The 24,394-nt window shown below is 29.7% G+C and overlaps 1 protein-coding gene across 5 annotated transcripts in view; it reads left to right on the top strand.

Annotated features, from left to right (window-relative positions):
• Positions 1-24,394, top strand: part of uif (sushi, von Willebrand factor type A, EGF and pentraxin domain-containing protein uif) — an 89,878-nt gene that overhangs the window by 51,678 nt on the left and 13,806 nt on the right. For all 5 annotated transcript variants that reach the window (XM_014247168.3, XM_036370533.2, XM_014247173.3 and 2 more), the window contains 3 exons: positions 9,957-10,038; positions 22,652-24,082; positions 24,147-24,349. In XM_014247168.3, coding sequence (XP_014102643.2) covers positions 9,957-10,038; positions 22,652-24,082; positions 24,147-24,349 — 1,716 coding nt within the window. The remainder of the gene's footprint in view (positions 1-9,956; positions 10,039-22,651; positions 24,083-24,146; positions 24,350-24,394) is intronic.

The raw sequence follows: 24,394 nt of genomic DNA, 5'->3' as shown, positions 1-24,394 counted from the left end.
AACAAGTACGGCCCGTTCAGGCAAGCAGTTTTGCATTATGAAGCAAAATTCCATGCATAAAATACCTTTTTATTAAATTTATTTTTACTTCTTTTGTTTACAAAGTCGTTGAAGGCTGTGCAGGTGATATGGCATTTTTGTTCAACTATATAATGTTGCCATTGATATACAATGTGAACAGCAATATATACTATATAAAGAGAAAAATTATATTAAATAAAAGAATAAATAAAAATTATAATAAAATACAAGTATATATACACAAATATTAGAATAAGTATTATATTAAAAAATTACATAAAAAAATATTTTTTATAAAATTTTGAAAGATTATAAAAAAAATATTAAAAAAAATCTTTAAAAATATTAAAAACGGTTTTCTTAAAAGCAATTAAAAGAATTAAAACTTTATAAAATTGCGAAAAATAAATATCAAAATTTATTACAAAAAAGTTTTAAATAATATCTAATATAAAGAAATGCCCGTCGATTAACTAATGCAAAAAAACTAAATTATTTGCTAAGAAATTAATATTTTTATTTCAATTAAATTTTATAAATAATATTATATTAAAAATAATATAATTTTATAAAAAATTCATTTAAATAATTAAAATACTATTATTTGTTGGTAAAAATAATTAAATCATGATCTATTAAATTAAATACATGAAATTAAAATTTTAAATAATTTTTTAAAAACATAATAATTTATTTTTAATAAATTACTTTATACGAATATAATAATTTTACAAAACAGTGTTTTTAGATACTTAATTAAATAAAATGAATTATTAAAATTATTAAGTATCAATTAAATTAATTGTTTTTAAATCTTTAAATTTAACAACTCATAAAAATGTTCAAATAATTAAACATTAATCATTATCATTAGTTATTTAAATTAATTCAGTTTAAATTAAACAATATATAAAGAAAAATTAAACCGAAATAAAAAATAATAAAAACTATAAAAAAAACATAATAAAAAATAAACTCGTAAAACAAATTAGTTTAAAATTAAAATTCAAAACTTAAAAAAAAATTAAAAAACAAATATTTTGAAAAAGTTTTATTAAAACTAACAAAAATTAAATATGAAACTTAAAAAAATCTTAAAGAAACATTAAAAAAACAAATATTTTGAAAGCTTTTTATTAAATGCAAAAAATAAAGTACTTAAAAAGTTAAAAAAAATATATATATATAAATATAAAATAATTTGCGACGATTAACCAACGATTTTATGCCCTTTCGCGTATTTACAGCAAAATATCTGCCGTAATTATGAGCCTTTGTGCTAAAACCATACACAATCGGCCTTGTCGTGACTGGATAACACACACACACACTCTTATATATACACATATTTTATATGTTTATACTATACCTCAATATATATATTTCATCTGCAGATAATGCATTCACATTACCAATCACTTGCCTGAAATTCATACATAACACATATATATACTCGTCTTCTGAAATTTCCCAACATTCCTGTTTCTGTGAGTTCACATGCTTGTAAGCAGATAAATCAACGAATCGTTGCTGTACCACGAATATAAAATGAAAAAAATTTAAAATAAAGATGCCACAAAAATCCCACTGCAAAAAATATATTGTTTATGGTAAAATATTTTTTTGTTTGAATTTCAATTTTTGGATAAATTGTATTTTTTTCACATTTTTCTAATTTTTTTTAAGATTTTAAGTTTTTTTTATATTTTTTTAAATATTTACAACTAATTTTATTAAAATTTTTTTAAATTCATTAAATATTTAATGTTTTTAGGACTTAAAATGTTTTTAAGTTTTTTTTTGATCATTTTTTGGCATTCATATTTTTTAATATCAATACATAGTTTTTTATATAAAATTTTGTTAAGAATTTTTTTGTTAATTAACATATTTTGCACATTTTAATATTTCCAAATTCATTTGATTTGAGTCTCAAATCCTTTATAAAGAATGTGGTATGTTTTATGAACAGTTACTTTTGCTTAGCGTGGCATCTTCAGCCTCTGATATTTGCGCATCCAAATGTCAAAGTGTTATTATGTATTGGCTTTTCATTTGGTTCTTTACTTGTTATTTTTCTGCTTTGGACTAGCCTCTTTAAAGGTGTGCTCACAGATACATTGTTGCTTGTTCAAATAAGTTGGCATTTGAAAATTCAGTTTTATTTTTATAACTCCATAATACAACAGATGAACACATAAAACATATATATATAATACACGAAAATAAAACCAATTTGTTTATGTACATATTTATGTAATAAAAATCTTATAAAAAGTTTCGAAATTTGCTGTAAAAGTCAAAAAAGACAGTATGTCATTCTAACAGCAAAAATGATAAATTTAACAAAAATAATATTAAAAAAAAATTAAGTATAGAAAATTTTCAAAAACTTTTTGTTTTGTTATTTAAATTACAGAAATTTAAAAATTATATTTTTAAAAATAAAAATAATTAGTTTAAATAATTTTCAAAATTTACGAAATTTTAAATTTAAAATTCCCGCTACTTTCTCACTTCAATATACCAATAAAGGTCTTCTCAAACATTTTTTATTTTATATTGAAAATTTTAATACTCATTTTAAGGCGGATCTATTAATAAAAAAATTACCAAAAAATATTTTTCTGAAAAATGAAATAAAAAAAATTGTTTTTTCAGAAACATATGTTTGGTAATTTTTTATTAATCGATCACTTTCTTTTATTATGTTGATAGCATGAGTATGTCCCTGAAGTACGAAACAATTTTCAACTGTATTCATTGCTAACTTTCTCTGTAGCAGCCACTAAGTATAGACGTGTTTTTATGAGCTTGGCGATTTTCGCTAATACATCTGCTCACACTTAATTTATTTACTCGTGAATTCATTGCCAAAAACAATGCTGTAACGATGCCGTAGCTTCCATATTCACCAAACATGGCGCCGTGTGACTTTTTCCTATAAAAGAATCCTAAGGAGACGTCGTTTTACAAGATAGATGCAAATCGCTGAACTGGCTAAAGGCTATCCCAAAAATCGAAATGGCAAAAGTGCATAAAAACGAATGGAGAGTATTTTAAAGGCGACAACATTAATGTATACAAAATCTTCTTCTCAAAAAACAAAAATTGTCGTTATTTTTTGAACACACCTTGCAGATATACAACAAAATCTTAACAAAAAAATGAGAAAAATAATTTGTTTTTATTTTTTAGGTAATTTTTTCCCAGAATACCTATTAAAACTAAAAAAATTAAGTGTAAACATTTTTAAATATTTTTATTTATGCAATCTACCTAAAAAATAGGTAATAATATTCAAAAGTTTTTGAAAATACTCTTTTGCGCTTCTATTATAATACGCAATGCTGTATCAATATACAAATCGACAAAAAACCATTTACTTTTTATATATATTTATTTTTTTTAAACAAAACCTCAAAAATCTACCCAATAATATATACAATTTTAAATGTATTTCCCTTCCAAGAAGTTTGATGAATAAAACCATTGATTAACCAATTAAATGCAAATGCTAAAATTTTTTTCATATACATATAAGCACACACAAATATATATCTATAACTGACTCACCACTTATTTACTGCTGACTACCCGGAATGTGTGAAAGCGGTTAAGCTTTAAGCGAAATACGCGAAAACCACCGATTTGCGGTTAAAAAAGAAAAAAAGTGAAGTGAAACAAAACACAACAACAATAAAAAATAAAATACACGCGATAATCACTTGTCAACAAGTCGACAAATGTCAGTTGACTGCAATGATTCAATCATTTTGTTGCAACAGGTGAATGTTGCATACATTTTTGAACGTTTCGATGTATCAAGTGTTTATGGTATATAGGCATTCACGAAAGCTAAGGAGTCTTTTAAAGTAGTAAAGTATTTTAAATATTTCTCGCAAAGTCAATTGATTTCACTGGTGCTAAGCTTAAATATTAGCGGTTTATTGTAGATAGGAAACACTCGGGGAGGATACAATTTGAGAGAAATATGTAGAAGATGTTGGTTATGCCAGGAAAGGTCTGGAAAAGAGTTGGTGGCGCTCCGAAAAAGTAGTTAAATGAACCTGCAATAATTTAGTTGTCCTTACATCAATGATGATACGAGGCTACATAAGAAATTTGTTGGTGGAGGTGTGTACTATATTGATCATCCATATCATATAGGTGGTACTTATAAGGGAATAACAGATTAATTTTTTTTAAGGTAGTCTCTTATAGATATACGGTAGAGGTAGTTTCTACAATAGGCGAGATTAGCATTTTTACGTCGTTATCAGCAGCTTAATATTCGTAGGACTTCTTAACCTCACTTTCTATTGCAAACAGCTCTTACTTAATAAAATTCATATTGCTGTTTGATCAAAGCAGAATAAATAGAGACTGTAACATTGATGGACTTGCAAGGAAGAGCAATCTCATTTTTACTGGACTGAGAGCGGTCGAATATTCCTCTATTCTTTTGGAGTCTATTTTAAATCCGATCTCACATCGCCAGTTGCTTGCTTTTTCTGATTCGAAGTGTATCATAGGGGATCTGGGAGGCTTTAGTAAGAAATATATTTCCTTGTAATAAATTTTGAGGTGTCGGCAAAAAACCCCCCTGAACACTTCCTGATTGTGGCGACTGTTAATAGATACCACAGTATCACGAAAATGGTGGGGACGGGCTGGTATAAGTTTGCACTTATTATTGTCTAAGACAACGCTACATTCTCCGAACAAATTGTTCAGATCGGCACTAAAGCATACTGTTGCCATACAAACTGATCGATCAAAATCAAGGTAAAGATTTTTATAAAAATCTTTTTTTTTTCTTATTACGGTTTTGGTACTGGTTGAAGCACCGTGACTCTAATTTCCTTAGCCATCCAGGGAAATAAGCAAGCATTGAATCAGTCACCTTTGAAATCGCCACTCACCAATTCGTCGGAAATGATTAAACAGCCAATTTTACAATTGCTTGACTACACTATTGCCTTTCGGCATTTATTTGACATTCTCGCTTTTCCGACGCCACTTTCGATGACTCAATTAAGCAGGTAATTTATAACTTTTTTGAACCGGCAGTGAGTGGTACGTATGTCATGCAGCTCAACGAGCAATACACCACTTACGGACCCCTTCACCTGGAGCACTTTCATATTCAAGAGTTGTCGCATTGAAGGATCGCGAAATAATTTTATATAAATGTACATATATTTATTATGTATATATGCACATGCTCGTACAAAGTAAGTACATACATATATACGTACACATAACTGCAAAGGAAAGTGAATTTTATTCTATATGCAACCATAACAACCAACAACATGATCAATACCAAGCGCACTAGCAATAGCAACAACAACTACAACTAACTGCTGGCGTTTAACAGTCAATAATAATGAATTTATTGATAATTTAGTAGAAAGTTGCGGCCAGTCGGGTTGCAGCCATGCTGCGACGGTCTCGGCTATTATTGTTGTTGCCACCGCGTGTTATGTGGCGCGCATATGTGCAATCTTATATGTATTTCTAGCAGCACAATCGCCGTTGCTGTTAAATTTTACTGTTTGTCCGCGCACATGCGCCCGTTGCATACAAATACCGCGCCACGCTGGGAAAGTATGCGCGCGTCGATGTGCATACACGCCGAAAGGTGCGGTGAAACTTTTCGAAATTTTCGGTTTTTCTCTTCTTCTACTTGCTCTTGGCGCACGTGTGTGTTGTTGTATATGTGCGTGCCGCCTGTTGCTTATTGCCTGCACGCCTGCGTTTGCGCAGCGTGATTACACACTCATGACCATATGTTTACATATATAAATATGTATATTGTGACTATGTTGCATTGCATTACAATCACAGCGGAGGCGTTTATTCATACTCGTAATTTTGAAATAAAAAATTATTTAAATAAATCTAACGATAGTGAATAAAAAAAAAATATTTGTTAATGCTAATCATGTGCTGCGGCGTCAATGTGTGTGAATATGTATGTATAAGCATATGCAGTATGTATAAGTATGCTTGGTGCGTGCTTGTCTACGAGCAATGAATATATATGAAGGCAGATGGTGGCGTTGGTGAGTTTCAAAATTTTATAGGAGATCAAAAAATAGTGTAAAGAGACTTTATGTCACACCTTAAAACATTTTTAGATTACATGGAATGTGAAATAAGCAAAAAATGCAAACAAATTTTAATTCGAAAAATGCCAAAATTAGTGAAAGATATTATTCAAAATATTTTACATAAAAAATCTATAATTTTGTAAATAAAAATAGTAAAATTATTATTTTTGGTTAGCAAAGTTTTAATTTATTTTTTATAAAAATACGTCTTTATCTTGATTTTGATCAATCAGTATGTATGGCAGCATTTTGCTATAGTAGTGCAATCAGAACGATTTGTTCGGAGATTGTACCGTTGTTTTGGGCAATAATTCTTGTCAAATTTCGTCAAGATATTTTGTCAAATAAAAAAGTTTTACTACAAGGACTTGATTTTAAACGATCAATTTGTATGGCAACTATATGCTATAGAAGTCCAATATCGATTATTCCGACAAATCAGTAGCTTTTTATAAGAAAAATTACATGTGAAAATTTCACATCGATATCTAGAAAATTTAGAGATTAGTGCTGGGCTATATAGGCAGACAGATGAACTGACGTACATAGCTAAATCGACACACTTCGTCACGCTTATAATGTATATATGTACTTTATAGTATCTCCGATCTTTTCTTTCGAATATTAAAAAAATTGTGGCAAACTCAATATACTCTGTTCAGTTTGTAAAAATAGTTTGCTTGCACAGTGTAGCTAAAAGCTAATGTTAAAACTTGCAAAAGTTTTCAGGTTAAATATGTTCTAGTTTATAATGTTTATATTTTTATCCATAGCTGAATATATATTGTTTGAAATGTTAAAACATATCGATAGTTTGATTTATTAAATATCATGTAAAAATATTGATATATCGGTTTCTATATCTTTATACGTTTTTATTTTGTTTCCAAAATGTTAGAAATGCAAAACACATATCGACACTTCGATAAAAAATATCCAGTAAAAATATCGATATTTCGATTTTTTTTAAATTCATCGATATATGTTTACATCCTACTTTTTGTTTATAAAAATGAATTGAAAGCCAATGCCAAATAGCCAATGGTTGGAATAAAATTGCTATCGGAATTTAAGCAATCGATAACAAATTTCCAATATCGGTATTTTTTTGAGTGCAATTGTCTAAATATAGCAATAGTTTTATGAGTAAAAATTGCTTTAAGTGATAATAACAAAACTTGCTGTTATAATTTTTACATGTTAAAAATTATAAAAATCAACCAGTTTCACAATGAGTGCCACTAACTGGCAATATTTCCCATATAAACAAGTGAGTTAAAGCAATATTTATGTGACCTTTAATACGCACCACCATATATTTGCATAATATGTCAGCGAAATTTCTTAACCCCTCTCGCTTCGCACACGCTGTCATCACCTCTTGTCAGTGCTTTTGAAATGCCGCTGAGAAAATCGCACTGCCGTAACAGCTTGAACCTTGCTGCAGCCCTACATAACCCTCAACAGTGCGCAGGCAATCACAGCCCCCAGCTGGTTGTCTAAAATGTTTGAAATCTAATCAAAAGTGGCAGTTTGCAGTGTGTTGGTGTGGCATTAAGCTATTCATGTGGCAAATATGCATAAATAAAATAAATCAATTTACAGTTAACGTGAGTCGGTAACGGAATAAAGTTGCCACATTGCTTTTTAGTTTATTAAACTCGCATTTTATTATTGCGTGTGGTTTTAAGTTATGCACTATTGTTGTTGTTTTCGAGTTGTAGTTTGTGCAATCTCAAGTTGTTTGAAGTTATTGAACTCATTATTGTTACTTGATTTTTAATTAATTTATGTATTTATTGTGAGTGCTTTTTGTATTTTTTTTATTTTCTGAATTTTTTCATTATTGTTAATTAAGGCACAACTTATGATTTTTTTCGTATTGCCTATAAATTAAATTATTTTAAATATTTATTTATATTTAAATTTTTGTTAATAAAGTATTATATTTTTTTGCTTTTTTTAGTTGCTGTTTTAATTTAATAATATTTTTTTTTTTGGATTTTTTTTATATATATATATTTTAAATAATGTTTAAAAAAATTAAAATTTAATTCTTATTTTTTCTTGTATATTTTTTATATCTATATTTTTATATTTATAAATAATGGTTGTTTTTTTAAATTTTATAGCTACTTTTTTTTTTGTGTGTTCAAATTTTTTTTTGTTATTGATTAATTTTTTTTGTTTTTTTAATATTTTTTGATACATATATTTTGTATTTTTTGTTTGTATTTAAAATTTTATTGTTCTCTATATAATTTTATTGTGTGTTTAATTTATTGTTATGTTTTTTAATTGTTGATTTGTTTTTATATATATATTTTTTGTATTTTTTATAATTTTGTTTATAATTTTTTTTTATATATTTTGTACCTTTTTATATTTGGATTTTTATAAAGTAATGTTTGTATAAAAAATTTTAAAGTTATTTTTTGTGTTTGATATATTTTTAGTTTTTTAATTACTGATTTGTTTAAAAAATTTTTATAATTTGTTTCTTTATTGGCTATGTTTTAAATAATTTTTATATATACATTTTTTTGTGAGCTTTATAGCTTTTGTTTTTTAAATTTGTTTGCCTTGTTTTGTTAATTAAAATTTTTAAAATTATTTTTTGATATGTTTATTATTATTTTCTGAATAATTTTTTATTAAAAATTATATATATCTTTCTTATTTTGGTTTGAGTTTTAATAAATGACTATTTGGTTTTTTTGATAAATATGTATTGTTTTTATGTTTGAAATTTTTAAATATTTTTTGGGATTTTTAAAATGTTTTTTTTGTATTTAAAAACTTTTAGTAATTTTTTTAAAGAGCTTTTAATTATTGTTTAATTTAAAATTTTTTAAATATTTTTTGAATTGATTTTACATAAATTTTATTAAATAATTTTTTAACATGCTTTTTTAAAACTTCATATTTTTTCTTTATATAAATTATTTTGCGTTTGTACATCAAAATTTTTTTAAAAAGTTCAATATGTATGTTTGCATTTTTGTATTTTTTGTGTTTTTATTTAGTTTTATTTTGTGTGCTTAAAATGTTGTATTGTTTTTGTAATTTTTTTAAACTTTTCATTAATTTTTTTGTGTAAGTTTTATTTATATATTTATTTATTATAATAAAACGGTATTTTTTTTAGTATTTTTACATAGTTTGTATATTTTGATTGATTGAATATAATTTTTTGAATTATATTTTAAACAATTTTGGTATTTGATATTTTATAATGTTTTTTATTTAATTATTATTTTTTTTGTGTCTTGTACTTTTGTTTCTTGTATTGCATTTTTTATTATACATTTTTTGTTATTGTACAATATTTAAAAAAAAATTTTAAAGTTTTTATTTTTTTTATTATTTTGGGTAATTTGTATTTATGCAGTGAGTTAATAAATTGGTATTTGTATTGTTTAGTAATTTTTTGCAGTTTTATATTTAAAATTTTTAAAATAATTTTTTTTTTTTAAATATTTTTTGTATCTGAAATTTTATATATTTTTTTTAAACAAATTTTTTTTGTTTTTATTTGTATATTTTTTCATTAATAAAGCATTATCTGACTTTTAATACTTGTTTTGTTCTTATACATACATTTATATAAAAAATTTTAAAATAATATTTTGTATTTTTTTAAATTATTACTTTTTTTTTACTTATATATTTTATTTATATATTTAACTTTTTTTGTAATTTTTTACTTTTATACATTTTGTTAATATCTTTTCCAACTTTCATACAATATTTTTGTTTTACGTAAATTTCTATTATCATTAATTTCATTTCTGTTACGCTTTATTTGCATTTCAGGTTGGGAACTGCGTGGCCTTAACTGTTATAAATACTTCAACATAAAACATTCATGGGAAAAGAGTGCTGAGCTGTGTCGAAGGTGAGCGTAATTAAAATGCAATAACACAAGTAATTAGCTAGTCGAAAAATATTAAGTTATTAAGGCAGAGAAAAGCAAAATAAAATAAAATAATAAAATTTTGCATATTAACACGTTGTATTTTAGCGCGAGGAAGTTTTCAGTTTTTAACATTTGATTGCAGTTTAGTAAATTGTTTACTAATTACGCGCAAATACGTCTTAATTTGTTGCATAAAGTGTCATGTCGCCGCTGACTACGGAATTTCACACATAATTATACTCTTACATATAGGCACTATTATTGTGCTTGTAAAAAGTAAGGAAGTCAATGTCTGCAACCTATCCGGCTATTGTATAATTTTCTGTACGTTTTTGTTGTTTTTGTTTATTTTTTTTTGTGTAATAAGCTGCTAGGTCACTATGTCATAGCATTATACAATATAATAATAATAACTTTGAATTTTTTTTTTTACTTTGTGAAAACATTATTTACATACTTGCTTTCCGCAAATAAATTGATAAAAGGAAATCTAAAACATAAATATTAAATAAAAGTTTCGATATATTGATTTTTGCATTTAATTTAAGACTTAAAAAGTATTGCTGTATTGCCAACCGTTGCTTTTCAAAATAATCTGAAAACGTAGACAGTGGTTGAATAAAATTTTACTGGCATTAAATCATCGATAACAAATTTTTAGTATTGATATTTTTTGAACGAAAATGTCAGAATATGGCAGAATTTTCCAAATTTTTTCAAATACCGATTACAAATGAAATTGTCATTAAAGTTTCAGTTCAGTACGCTGGCTAGTTTTATTCTAAATGTCTGAAGTCTCGGGAGTATCTCAAATAGCTGCATTTAAAACATTTCAAACCGCTTGATAAAGATAATTTGACGCTGCGATTTCATATAGTACTATCTTCTTCAAACCTTCAAATTTTTAGGTTTTTGGCTTCAAATTCTCTCGACGAGAAAATTGAATTAGACATATTAGCACGAAAATTGCTTTTCAAAATTTCGTAAATTTTTGAATGTGCCTCCGAAACTATTAATCGATCAATACAGCTGAAGGCCTTGTCGCTAGTGCTGTTATATTTTATAGGTAGTATAATTATTTATAATTGTATTTCCTTTAATAAAATTATAAAAAAAAAAATGAAATTAATCGATCAAAAAATATAGCATGTAATACAAATAAGAGCAGAAATTAGCTTCTCAAATATTAAACTAATTTATATTGGCTCAATTTGACTAGTTAGAAAATGTATCGTGGGACTCAACGCGGTCCTATGTGAGGTTATGTTCATATCTATTACATTTTTGGTTAGAACAGAGCATATATAATTTCTGAATTATTTGTTTCGATAATGGCTGACTATTATTTCTCTTCACTTTATCTCGAAGTACGATCATTTCAAATATTTTAAAGCAATCATACATAGCAACATCTATACGTATATGTATATCCAGTATTTAACCATCTTCATTTGCTTATCGCCATAAAGTGAAAGATAAATCTAGAGTCCCCTTTAAATGCGAGGTAAAAACGCGCTAATTGGTATGCGCACCTGTTTGTTTGAGCTAAATATTTACGCATAACAACAAACAATACGCCACACACGCACACACATACATAATTAAGTGAGTACTTCGAAAATGTCGCCTAAAGCGGTTATTGAACTCAATTTTACCGTTATTCGTAATATTACTTGTGCACAATTATCCGATTAACACTTAAGTACTATGTGAGTACACTTGCATGTGTGTGTATTGGTGTTTGTTTGTGTGTTATCGCCGCCGCTGATCCATTTTTGTAGCGCGAATTTCACTACAGATCACTGGCCCTAAGCGCTGGCCGATAGTTATGGGCCACACGTCGGCAAAGGCAGTGCGTAAGGCATGCTAATTCGTGACGCACTTTAAAACAAAAACAAAAATCTGTATCTTGCGTTGGTATGTGTGTGTGTGTTTGTTGCTTTTGGTCAAAATCGGCAAAGTGAAATGATTGCTAACGTCGCTGTCCGTCAATCGAACGTGTAGATCACTTCAAAGCCAGCCACTTGTTGTTATACATATGTATGTTTATATGTATATGTAGCTGTATCAACAATGTATTGCTAATTGTGTGCACTATACATAACGGTATGTGTTATACATGTGGGTAACATGCAGCTTAACTAAATCCACCAACTAAGTGGCTATTATGCTGTCCATACTTACCTGGTAACCGCTTTATCATGGTACAATTAACATACATGTACATTAGGGTGATTGAAACTTTTTTTATATCCTAAAAAGGGTATATTAAGTTTCCAGAAAGAAAAGTCGGAAACCCCATAAAATATATATGCATAAATGATCAGCGTGACACGCTAAGTCGATTTAGCCATATCCCTCTGTATATACGCAACTGAGTGACTAGCAGTTTTGAAGACATCGATCTGAAATTTTGTCGGACTCGCCGATATCAGACCAATAAAGCATATAGCTATTGTACTATACAAACTGACCTATCACAATCAAGTTCTTATATAGAAAACTTTTTTGTTCGGCAAGATATCTTCACAAAATTTGGCATATATTATTGCTCATGGCAACGCTACATTCTTGGAAGAAACAGTTTAGATCGGAACACTAATAGCATATAGCTGCCATATAAATTGACCGATCAAAACCAAGTTCTTGCACGGAAAACTTTTTTATTCGACAAGATATCTTCACGAAATTCTGCATGGAGTATTATCTAAGGCACAGGTATATTATCTGAAAAAATTGTTCAGATCGGGGTACTATGGCATATAGCTGCAATACAAACCGACCGCTCAAAATGTTCACGAAATGTCGCACACCTTTTGATTGATAAATGGTTTTGGAACACCCTAATATGCATATATACATTTACAACATTATTTGGCGTTAGAAAGTGCGTTGCTTGTCATCAAAGTGGCGCGGAAATGTTTAAAAGTAATAACCAGCAGCATATTAAACTGCAATAATGTTACATTTAAAAAAATTTCGAGCTATTGTGCTTACAATAGGTGTTGCTTTAAGTGCTGAAGAAAGTATGTTTGTATGTATATGCCGTAAGGAAGTCAAAAATTTAACAATTAATGCATTTTCCTCGACTCGGCTGACTAGTTTGTAACAGCTTTGACAGCTATTAATAAACGATGAGATGTAAAAGAAGAGAGTTAAATTCCAATTAAGCTTAAGCTATCACGTGATCTGTCATTAATAATTGGAAAATTAGCAAATAATTATATTTTTTTAACATATCTTTAAGTTTTTATAAATATTTCTCCAAAATATTTTATTTTCTCGATATGTTTTTGAGTTTTTCATAAAGTTTTTTGCTTAAAAATTTTTTTTATTATACCTGCCATTTTTTTCAAGTTTTATCATACAGATACGCTTACAATTTTATTACATAATGAACGTAGTCCACTCAAGTCCTTATGTTTTTATCTGTAACCATCTGAGCCATCCAATGAATAATTTTTCGCAGATTATCGCTAAATTATAATCATATTGCACGATATATGGTTCGACTGACGATCGGCCTTTTGGTTTGGCTTTTGAGATGGAACAAATGGCACATTTCGAAGATTCGCTCAATACTGAAATCTTCGTTTAACTTTCTAAGCAGTCTGTGATTGTTATTCGATACGGAAATACAGATACACCTTTCAAGATTTGATAACGGCTAAACATTTTATATTTCTTATTTAACATTCAACCTACTTTCTAACACTTAACCCTTTTATTGACAATATCGGTCGTTAAGTCGTCAAAATTTTTTACTTACTTTTTTTTAGTTATTTTTTGTAAGTAATATGGTGCTAAGTTTGAAAAATGTATTCCTAGATAGTATTGTTTATAATTTGACATCGGAGACATCTATCGGCAAAATTGTTTGCAGATATTTTCAGAAAATGTTGTGAATTTGTAAGATAAGACTCTACTGTGTATTGATCAAGTGCTTGAATACCAAACTGTCAATGATATGTGTACGAATGTAGATAGAATCCTTCATAAAAAGGCTTCCTGTATAGAAAAAAAAAATTTTTTTAAAGAAAAATTCTACGATCGAAAATTTAATATACTCTATATATACCTTCAGAACTAGACAAAGCGTTTTAGAAGTTTTTGCATATTAGAGACGTAGAATCATTAAAGGCGTTATATCCACTCGAGAGTTCGAAAAAACGTATATTTTCGTTAATGCTTTTGAAGAGCCATTTTATTTAATAAATAAATATGAATAATATACATATACAAAATTTAATGTACTTAAATAATCGCTGATTCATTTTGATTCATTGGATTTTCTCAATCCGGTGGCCGAACTCCAGGAGGACTGCAGACAAAAGTTTTCGGGCGACGAGGAATATTATTCTGCTTAAAATTATTTCAAATCCAAAAAACAAAAGAAATATTTATTACTCTAGATGAATATAAATGATGATAAAAGGATAGATAGTAGAAAAAGTTTTGATTTTTGACCAAATGGCGGTTTTTCCAAAACGAAAGCACTTTTGTGAAAAAATTTACACTTCAAGTGGCTTCAAAAAGTTTAAATTTAAAAATTTCATTTATTGGCGTCAAAATTACACTGATAAGATTGTTATCACTTTCAGAGCTACGACTCATTTACATCACCTAGTTGATTATATTTATTTACCATCTCAATCTAACAAAAAAAATCTCGCATGCGATAATTCTTCTGGCTTTGCCAATGCAAAGCACAGATTATATGAGAATGCTTAATTATACAATTTCCCAATAGTTTTATTTACTAACGAGCAGCCATTTGTCATGTAAAACAGAGAAAGCTTCAGCTAATCTCATTTTCTAGCATTCTAAGTGCTAGCTGCCGGGAAAATTATGCTATGAGACTATTTTTTAAACACATCATAGCCGCGCCTTAGCCAAGAATTTAATAAACGTGAACATATAAAATAAAAAAATACAACAATAAATATTGTAAAGTAAAAAATATAACAAAAAATAGTTATTGTAATGTGAGCCGGCTAACTCAGCATGGCAATAGAACGCGCACAGCCGCAGTCACTTGCTCTGCAGTCGCGTTGTCGTAGACACAGATTAGCGCGACAGTATAATGGGAAAATGCTAGATAAGCATAATTTTAGATGTCATGTTACATACTTAGCCACATACACTTTTAGTTATAGGTATGTGTGTATGTTTATGTTCATGGATTAACAAAGGCAGCTCTTGTTTCAACTCATCAACTACCTGACTGCAAGCTAAGTGGCTCTGTCCACGTTTCCATGCCTTAGCGTTGACTTTAGAGTGTGCAATGCGCTGCAACAAGCCACTCAGTTTCCAAAAATAACTGGGGAGGCATATAAGAAACAACAACAACAATAGACTACGCCAACAACAACAAATAGCGCATTAACCTATTTAAATGCTTTTGACCATTCGAGTTCAGTGACAGGTGGCTTGTTATTGTTTTTGTGCGTCTAAAGTAGCCAACAAATTGAAAATCATTGATTGCGATTCAGCAAAAGAATCTACAATAACAAAAAAAAAAAAAATTAAATTTGAGTACCCTTACACTCCCATAAAGTTGTCAGCGGCGATCTCTTGTGCGTCTGCGCAGCATCGCCGTTGAGCAGGTAGCGCGCTCACCACTGAAATCTAACGCTTGCGCTATTAATATTGTCTACAATTATTTATTTTTTCTTTCTTTTTTTGGCTTTTTTGGTGTCTACGTAACTACTTATGTGAAAAAACAGAACATTTGTGAAGTGATTGATTGTGTTAAATGGCTGCTTTGTATGGCACAACAAGGTGGATTGTCTTCATAGAAATTTTGTCAGAATTGATTTTACCGACTTTTTTCACACACCAATTCTTATGACGCATTCATTTGGTGGGCAAAAGTGAGCTCAAAAAAAAAAAATTAACTAAATACACCCTTCTCAAATTTAGCCGATTTACTATACAAAAAAAGGATGCTAAGGATTAAGAACATAAGTCGGTTTAACGCTTCCAAGAAATGTAAATGGTCTTAAAAGTAATTGTGAGCTCTTTTTGAGCCGGCTAACTCACCGTGTTGCGGTTTGACTACTTTTAATTATTTTTCCCTTTCATTCATTGGACTCCATATAGAAATAAATAACATTACGATCCTTTGATTCAACTGAGTTTATTTTTCTTAGCAAGATTGGTCTAAAAGTGAGGCCAACTTAATCCAGTGTTTATAATATATTTTTTTGCGAATATTTTCCGAAAATAAGTGTAATTGGCTCCCTAAAACTTTTAACGAGTTTTTCCTCAAACTTCTAAAACTATGTTTTAGAATCTCTTTTCAGTTAATTTGATAATACCATAACTTCATAATTCCAAGTCTCTATTATTTGCTTTCTGACAATTAAAAAGGACAAATTGGTAGAATCCTTAATTATTGCAGTTACCCCTCGTCTTATAATTTTTCAATATGTTTTCAGTTAATATCTCAATCTTTCGTGACGTCATTTTAGCTGAAGCGAAGTCTAAAAAATCTCCGCTGAAAATAGTTAAGACATATTTTTTGCATTCAATGAAACCTTTACTGTTTTTATTATCTTCCTCGAAATAAAGTATCGAAATTAATACGCTTGCTCGTACTATTTGCTTCGATCACAATTTTATCTTTTTCACAGTGCAGACGACTACTACTCTATTCAGTTGATGTAGCTTCGACAAGGTCATGTTTTTATTGACTATATTGACATAAAAGTCTGCGAAGAATCATACGTTGAGATTGGATCGGAATCCCAAACTGATATTCTAGTATTGGATAATAAATATAGTACCTTTTGGAAATGTAAAAATTCAATAATAAATAGTATTCGAAATGTTATGAAAATCAATCATTGTTTTACACAAACATCTAAAATAGTTTTCAAAGTCTCAAAAGTATATACGAGTACTCGAGGTATGTGAAAGGTGGTATATTCTTCTCTCTTAAATTTTTTCTGATCTAGTCGAGTCATTTAAATCGCTTGTTATTTATTTTAAACGACTCTTAACCCACTTCAATACCTTTATTAGACTTCTCTTGATTAAACTTCTGCACACATCTTCAAAGACTCCAATTGGCACGAGCCTAACTTAACACTATGATACCTCTCTCAGAAATCTACGATATTCTTACCGTTATTAAGAACATCAGTTGTTTTGCTGACATCACTTTAGCTCATGAAAAGCCTGAAAGCATCATAGCCCCCTTACTAAAGGCACATACCTCGTGCTAAAAATAGCTCAAGTATGCATTTCGACTACAATAAGAAAAAATTCACATGATTCGAGATCGAAGATTAAATGACTTTTTAAACACTAAAGCATGACACTTGAACTGAACCGCTGGTCCGCCCCAATACCGGACGTGGTCATTTTTAACTCGCCAGAAAGCGAAATTGGTTGTTGTGGTTTCTCGCTTTGCTTTTGCTTATTAAAAAAATATTTACACAAACATTTGTTGCTATGTAATACAGATGTGTGCTTGATTGTAAAATTTAACGGTTGCTATTCATACAGCTATTTGTCTGTGGCCAAGTAATTTTCGTTTCTTTTTTTCGATTGCCGTGTGAATATTTCAGTTTTTCTACCTGAGTGAAAGTTACAGCTGCAATGAAATTTGTAGAAAATCAACAAAACAAATACGAGTCTGTGTGGCAACTTGTTCTAAAGTTTAAAGCTTTCGAAATCGGTAGAAATTCACATGAAAGAATTTGTGGAATTTCATTTTTGAGCAGTTGTGGCATTTTTCATGGATGAGTGCGGATTACGACTTGTAAAATAAACAAAATATTAAGAAATGAAGGGAAATATTTTTCTGTCACAGCTTTTAAAACGTGAAAAAGTCAAGTTATTTTATGATCAGTACTTTACTGAAGTCTCGTTGGAGGAGGTAGAGAGGAGAAATTGTAACAAGAGAATTCCAAACTGCCTCTAATTGATTAGTACTAATCTATTATATAATATAAAGATTTTTTTATACTACTGTACCTATTGTCTTCAGCCCCATAAACCTGTTTAGTCTCGAAACAGTTAGATCGTTTATTTTCGCTAAATTTTAGAGCACATGACTAAAGAATTACATTTCAGATTTTTTTTTTAATTTCGCAATTTCGGGATTATGAAAAATGGGTATCCCGAACATTTTTCGAACATAAAATTTAATAATTTAGGAAGAGCTTTGTTTAGTCTCGAAACATTAAGACCGTTTATTTCCGCTAATGTTAAGCTCATAACTAAAATTTACATCACAGATTTTTGCTTGCAATTTCGGGATTATAAAAAAAACATGTTCGAGCTTAAAATTCTATAATCTATGAAGAGGTTTTTCTAGTCACGAAATAATTAGATCGTTGGTTCTCGCTAAGTTTTAGAGCTCATGTCTAAATTTGAAATTTTATTTTCCAATTTCGAGATAAAAAAAGATTGGGATTCCGAATATTTTCGAACTTTAAATTTATTAACAAAATATTATTAATAATATGCACGGAATTTGACATAAGACGTAACTAAAGTAAAAACTAATAAATATATTTTTAGAAACTTAATTTTTCCAAATATTACGGTAAAAAAATATTGATCTGAATAAAACTATAAAATACAAGTGTATAATATTTATATGTAGGTATATTACATATAATAACTCCATCGCAACTTTTAATCGCAAAAATACTAGAAAAAAATAAAAAGCAAGAAAATATGTGAATCCCGAATTTTCGGGATCTCGAAAATTCAAACCCGAAGCTACGAAATGTAAAAGTTAACACATTAACTGCTGTATAATTGAAAAGTAAAAAAGATAATGTTATATTATTAAGTTCGGGATCCCGTAATGTAAAACACGCAGCTAAGTAATGTGAAAATAACTCTATTGAACTGTTTAACGCAAAAATATAGAAAGAAAGATGTGAATCCCGAACATTCGGGATGCCGAAATTTCAAACACGCATCCATAAAATATATAAAAGAGCACTAGGGCGCTTGGTTAAAAATATAATTGCTGCTTACTGGCCCAAAAGGTGTGTAAAAATAGATGCGTATATACTACTGTATATGTTGGCACAAACATATCGTTGCATACATTCTACTCACACGTGCGCACCAGCTAGCAAGCAACATTTAATGTTTATTGACAATTTGGTTGCAGCTGTGCAGATTTATGCTCGCCATTAAGTATGCGATTTTGAATGCTGTGGCATTTATGGCATGCCGACATATGCAACAATAACAATAATAACAAAAGAATGCTTGGTTGATTTTGGGTATGTCTTAAGCTCTTTCGAAAGCACAACAACAAGAAAAGTAATAATGAAAATTCCAGTGGAAACCTGTTGGCGTTCAAAGAGGTGTGGTTATTTTTGAAAAAATGCTGGCTATAAAAATGTTGTTATATGTGAATGTATCGGTACATATGTATGTATGTATAAGTGTGTATGTTTGTATTCGCAAATGTATATGTTTATATGCACTTTTAGCTGCATTCTTCGATCGATTCTTTTATTTTTTACTACGCTGTGCATACCTAAATTGAATTAATTAAGATGCTTTGCTGGTTGATTTTTATTTATTTTTTTTATCAATAGGGTTGCCAACTTTTTTTCAAAAATTAATTTTGGTTCATAATATTTCAATGTGATATTTTATATTTATAAAATAAACGAGATGTTTCGATTTTTATTAATTTTTTTATCAAAAGAGTTGCCACCTTTTTTTTTTTAATTAAAATGGATATATATCTCTATAAGTCGTGTGTTAGAACCATGGTTTTGACAGAAAACTGAAATCAGAATTTTGTTGTTCTAGCCACTATCTACTTTTGACAAACACTGTCAAATTTCCTGTAGTTTTTCTAACAAAAAAAATTAGTAAATTGTTCTCGGGAATCTTCAAATTTATTCGAGAAGTAGTTTTGCCAGAGTAGTTTTAGTTGACCTGAGATACAGATCTAAAAACGTTGCCTAAGGGTTCTTCTAACACCGCATCACTGACCTTTAATTTTCGGTTTCAATTTATCTGGAAGTGACGACATTCGTATGACCATGTGGGTTTTAAAAGTCTGAGAAATCCATCGATCGATCAAATCTAAAACGAGTAATGAGGTAGAGCCGAAATCAGATAGTCACTCACCATTAGTTGAATAGATAATAGTTCGGGTCCGTTCCGATTACGTAGATCCAACTGTCGTGGGCTGCGCTGGTAGTTCAACCTAGTTTTCGACAAATTGTTCAGTTCAGACTCTCTAACGCTAAGTCTTATATTAGTTTCACGAGTGCTCTTCCATTTAGAGGTGTGAGATCGGTAGCGTGCTTCATAGGATTCAAGTAAATGTTAACATTGTCTTTCAAGTGTTTTATAATTTTCGTCCTTCACCTGCTCGGTATTCAAAGACAAAAAAAATGGGTTTAAAAGTCCAGGCTTTACGGTGTGGAATTTTAGAAGTAAGGAAAGGCTATATAAGCAGAGAACACTGTGCGAAGAAATCTGAAAGTGAAAAATTCCGGCATCGCCTACTTTAACCTCGAGCAATCGGTCTCTCGTTCGGTTTCAGCCAACTTCAACCCGTAACATTCAATTTAAACTGGATTTTTGAGAAATAAAATAAGAGATAAAAGATAAGAGAAAAATATGAAAAAATAAAATGTAATAAAAATTGCTAAAATTATAAAAATTTAAGGTATAATATGTATGATGCATACGCACATACACATACATACATACGTATCCACTTCACTGTGTAAACTCAATTGCTGGCCTTCGCTCTATAATTTCGGCGCTGCTGCGACTTCAGATCATATCAATGGCATTTAATGACCCCGCGGCGTTATTCTTGAGTACCTATAATGGCGTACAAAAACAGCGCATTGTTGTTGTATGTCACACTCATAATATTGTTGTAATTGTTCCACTGTGTGTGTGTGTGTTGTTGAAATAATTCCATTTGGCATTGATTTGGAAAGGAAAGTTTCTAACGTAACTGACAGCCAGCTCTTTTTCTATTGTTGTTATTGTTGCTAAGTTGACTAACACAAATTAGGCCATAAGCATAATTGAATATGTTGTTGTATTTGTTCTTTTTTTTGTTGATAAAGAAGTAAAATGAGCAAAAGTTGCGCTGTAAAGAATTCAAAGAAAATAGAAAGTTGTTTGATGGCAAGTTAATGGCAGAAACTGCTGGCGGCATGCGTGTATATACATATGTGTGTGTGCGTTATTTTGTGTTTTTTCTGCTTATTTTTGACGCAAAAATTAGCGAATGCGTGTTAAATTCTTGAACAATTCACTGTCCCTGTAAGTCAATACTTACACTTTCTACGATGCTTTCAAAGTAATTTTCGACATAAAAAAAAATTATTTTTAACTTTTAATTTTTTTGTATATTTTGCTAAAATTTTTTTTTAAATAACATAATAACATGTTAATACAAATAATACAAGTTTCGAATTTTAATACGTTTAAATTATATTTTAAATTCTAATATTTTATATATAAAATTTTTTATTTAAAAAATCTTTAATTTCAAAAATTATAATTTTGAAAAATTAATTAACATGGTTGCTATGTTGAAAAGTCGATTTCGAATATATAAAATGATTAAAATTTAAAATATTATATAATTAATGAAATTTAAAAAAATTTTAACTTGAAAATTATAATTAAAAAAATTATTCGATTTTAAATATAAAAATTATTCAAATATAATTAATTTAATTAAAACAAATTTTAGTTCGCAAATTATTAAAAAATGTAAACAGCAACTATGGGCAAAAGTGAACCTCAAATATAAAAATTATTAAAATTTAATATTAAATTAATTAAATTATTTTTTTTTGTAAAAATTAAATGTTTCGGAATTTAAAATTTTTATTGGATACTAATTTTTCCTATTAAATTTTACTAATTTTTATATATGATTGCGAATTTTTACAAAAATACCACTTAATTAATATTTTTAATATTAATTTTTTATTTTAATATTTTTAGTTTCAAAAAATAAAATAATAATTATTGTGAATAATAATTCTTATATTTTTCTCTTTCTAGTATATTTTTTATTTTATATTTATTATTATTTGTACGAGTATATACTTTTACATTTTAATTTTAATTTATATAAATTTTTTAATTAAAACTCTGGATAACTTAATTTTTTATTTACTTATTTATTGAAACTTTATTGGTTTTGTAATTATAGTTTTTATTTTAAGATTTTAACTTAAAATTTAATAATTATTTATTTTTACATTTTTTTTATTACATAATTTTTATTACATAATTTTTATTACAAACTTCAACATACCGAAAATGCAAATCAAAATTAATTTTTTTAATATTAATTCGATTTATAATTTTTTTTAAATGCCATATTTACTTTTTTTATTTCTACTCTATTTTAATAAATATGAATTAATGTATTAGTTTCAATAACTCTAACGTCTTTTTTAAATTTTAACATTAAGAATTAAACTATAACAATTTAAAATTTTTTCATTATTAAAATTTCCCAAATTTATTTTTGATTTATCTTTAAAGAAACTTTATTTTAGTTTTAATTTTTCATAAACAAATTTTAATTTTTAATTTTATTTCCTCTCTTCCCCAGATATGGCGCCGAACTCGTGGCTATCGATACCTATGCGGAGAATAACAATACGCTCGCCATTGCGCGCACGAACGATCCCAACCGACGCGCCTCTGATAAATATTGGTTAGGTTTGGCCTCACTGGATGATTTGCGCACCAACACCTTGGAGTCCGCTTCGGGTGCGCTCATCTCACAATACTCCGGTTTCTGGTCACTCAATCAACCCGACCCGATGTCTGGTGAATGTGTGGCTGCCACCTTCGCATCGCGCATGCAGTCCTGGGGGTTGGACACCTGTGAGAGCCTGCTGCCGTTCATGTGCCGCGCGTCGGCATGTCCACAAAACTCCATACACTGTTCGAATGGCTTGTGTGTCAATCAGGCGTTCAAGTGTGATGGCGCTGATGACTGTGGTGATGGTTCGGATGAGTTGGATTGTCCGGCGCAATGCCACTATCACATGCAATCGGGCGGTGATGTGATTGAAACACCAAATTATCCACATAAATATGCGGCGATGAGTAAATGCAAGTGGACGCTGGAGGGTCCATTGGGTAGCAATATTATATTGCAGTTCCAAGATTTCGAAACGGAGAAGACATTCGATACGGTGCAAGTGTTGGTCGGCGGTCGCACAGAGGACAAGTCGGTGTCATTGGCAACGCTGAGCGGCAAGTTGGATTTGACGATGCAACCATTTGTGTCGGCATCCAATTTCATGATTGTCAAATTCACCACGGACGGTAGTGTAGAGCGTAAGGGTTTCCGCGCTACTTGGAAGACAGAGGCGAAGAATTGTGGTGGGGTGTTGAAAGCAAATTTACAGCGTCAAACTTTGACGAGCCCGAATTATCCGAAACAATATCCCGGCGGTTTGGAGTGTTTGTACATCATCAAAGCGCAACCGGGACGCATTATTTCGATTGAGGTAGACGACTTGGATGTGGCTGAGGCGCGTGATGTGCTGCTCATACGTGATGGTGAATCACCAATGAGTCGTCCTATCGCACGCTTGACTGGTAAAACTATGGATAATGAGAAAGTTATTATCTCGACGGGTAATGCTCTGTATCTCTACTTCAAATCGAGCTTGGGTGAGTCGGGTAAGGGTTTCAGCTTGCGTTATATACAGGGCTGCAAGGCGACAATCACCGCACGTAATGGCACTGTGACCTCGCCTGCCTACGGCTTGGAGGATTATCCAAAGAACCAGGAATGCTATTTCACCATACGTAATCCAAGTGGTTCACCACTTTCGTTGAAGTTCGATAAGTTTATGGTACACAAGAGCGACTTCGTGCAAGTCTATGACGGTTCGTCAACAGCTGGTCTTCGTTTACATTCGGGTGATGGTTTCACTGGCACAGTAGCGCCTAAACTAACGCTGACTGCCTCATCTGGCGAGATGTTGATCAAATTCAACTCAGATGCACTGCACAATGCGGCTGGGTAAGCTACTAAAGCTGCTAGACTTATTACATTCTTAAGTTATTACTAATTTTCTACTTTACAGTTGGTCCGCGACTTTCTCTGCCGACTGTCCTGAGCTCAAACCCGGTATTGGTGCTTTGGCTTCGAGTCGTGATACCGCTTTCGGCACTGTGGTAAGGTTTACTTGCCCCATTGGGCAAGAGTTCGCGACTGGCAAGAATAAAATCGTTACCGAGTGCATGAAGGGTGGCAACTGGAGTGTCTCATACATACCAAAATGTCAAGGTGTGTCTCAACGAAATGGTATACATAACAAATTAATACTATACC

Source organism: Bactrocera oleae, chromosome 3 (assembly GCF_042242935.1).
Source record: "Bactrocera oleae isolate idBacOlea1 chromosome 3, idBacOlea1, whole genome shotgun sequence".
NCBI classification, from domain to species: domain Eukaryota; kingdom Metazoa; phylum Arthropoda; class Insecta; order Diptera; family Tephritidae; genus Bactrocera; species Bactrocera oleae.
The sequence above is the reverse complement of the archived record's forward strand: the minus strand, read 5'-3'. Positions and strand labels throughout refer to the sequence as shown.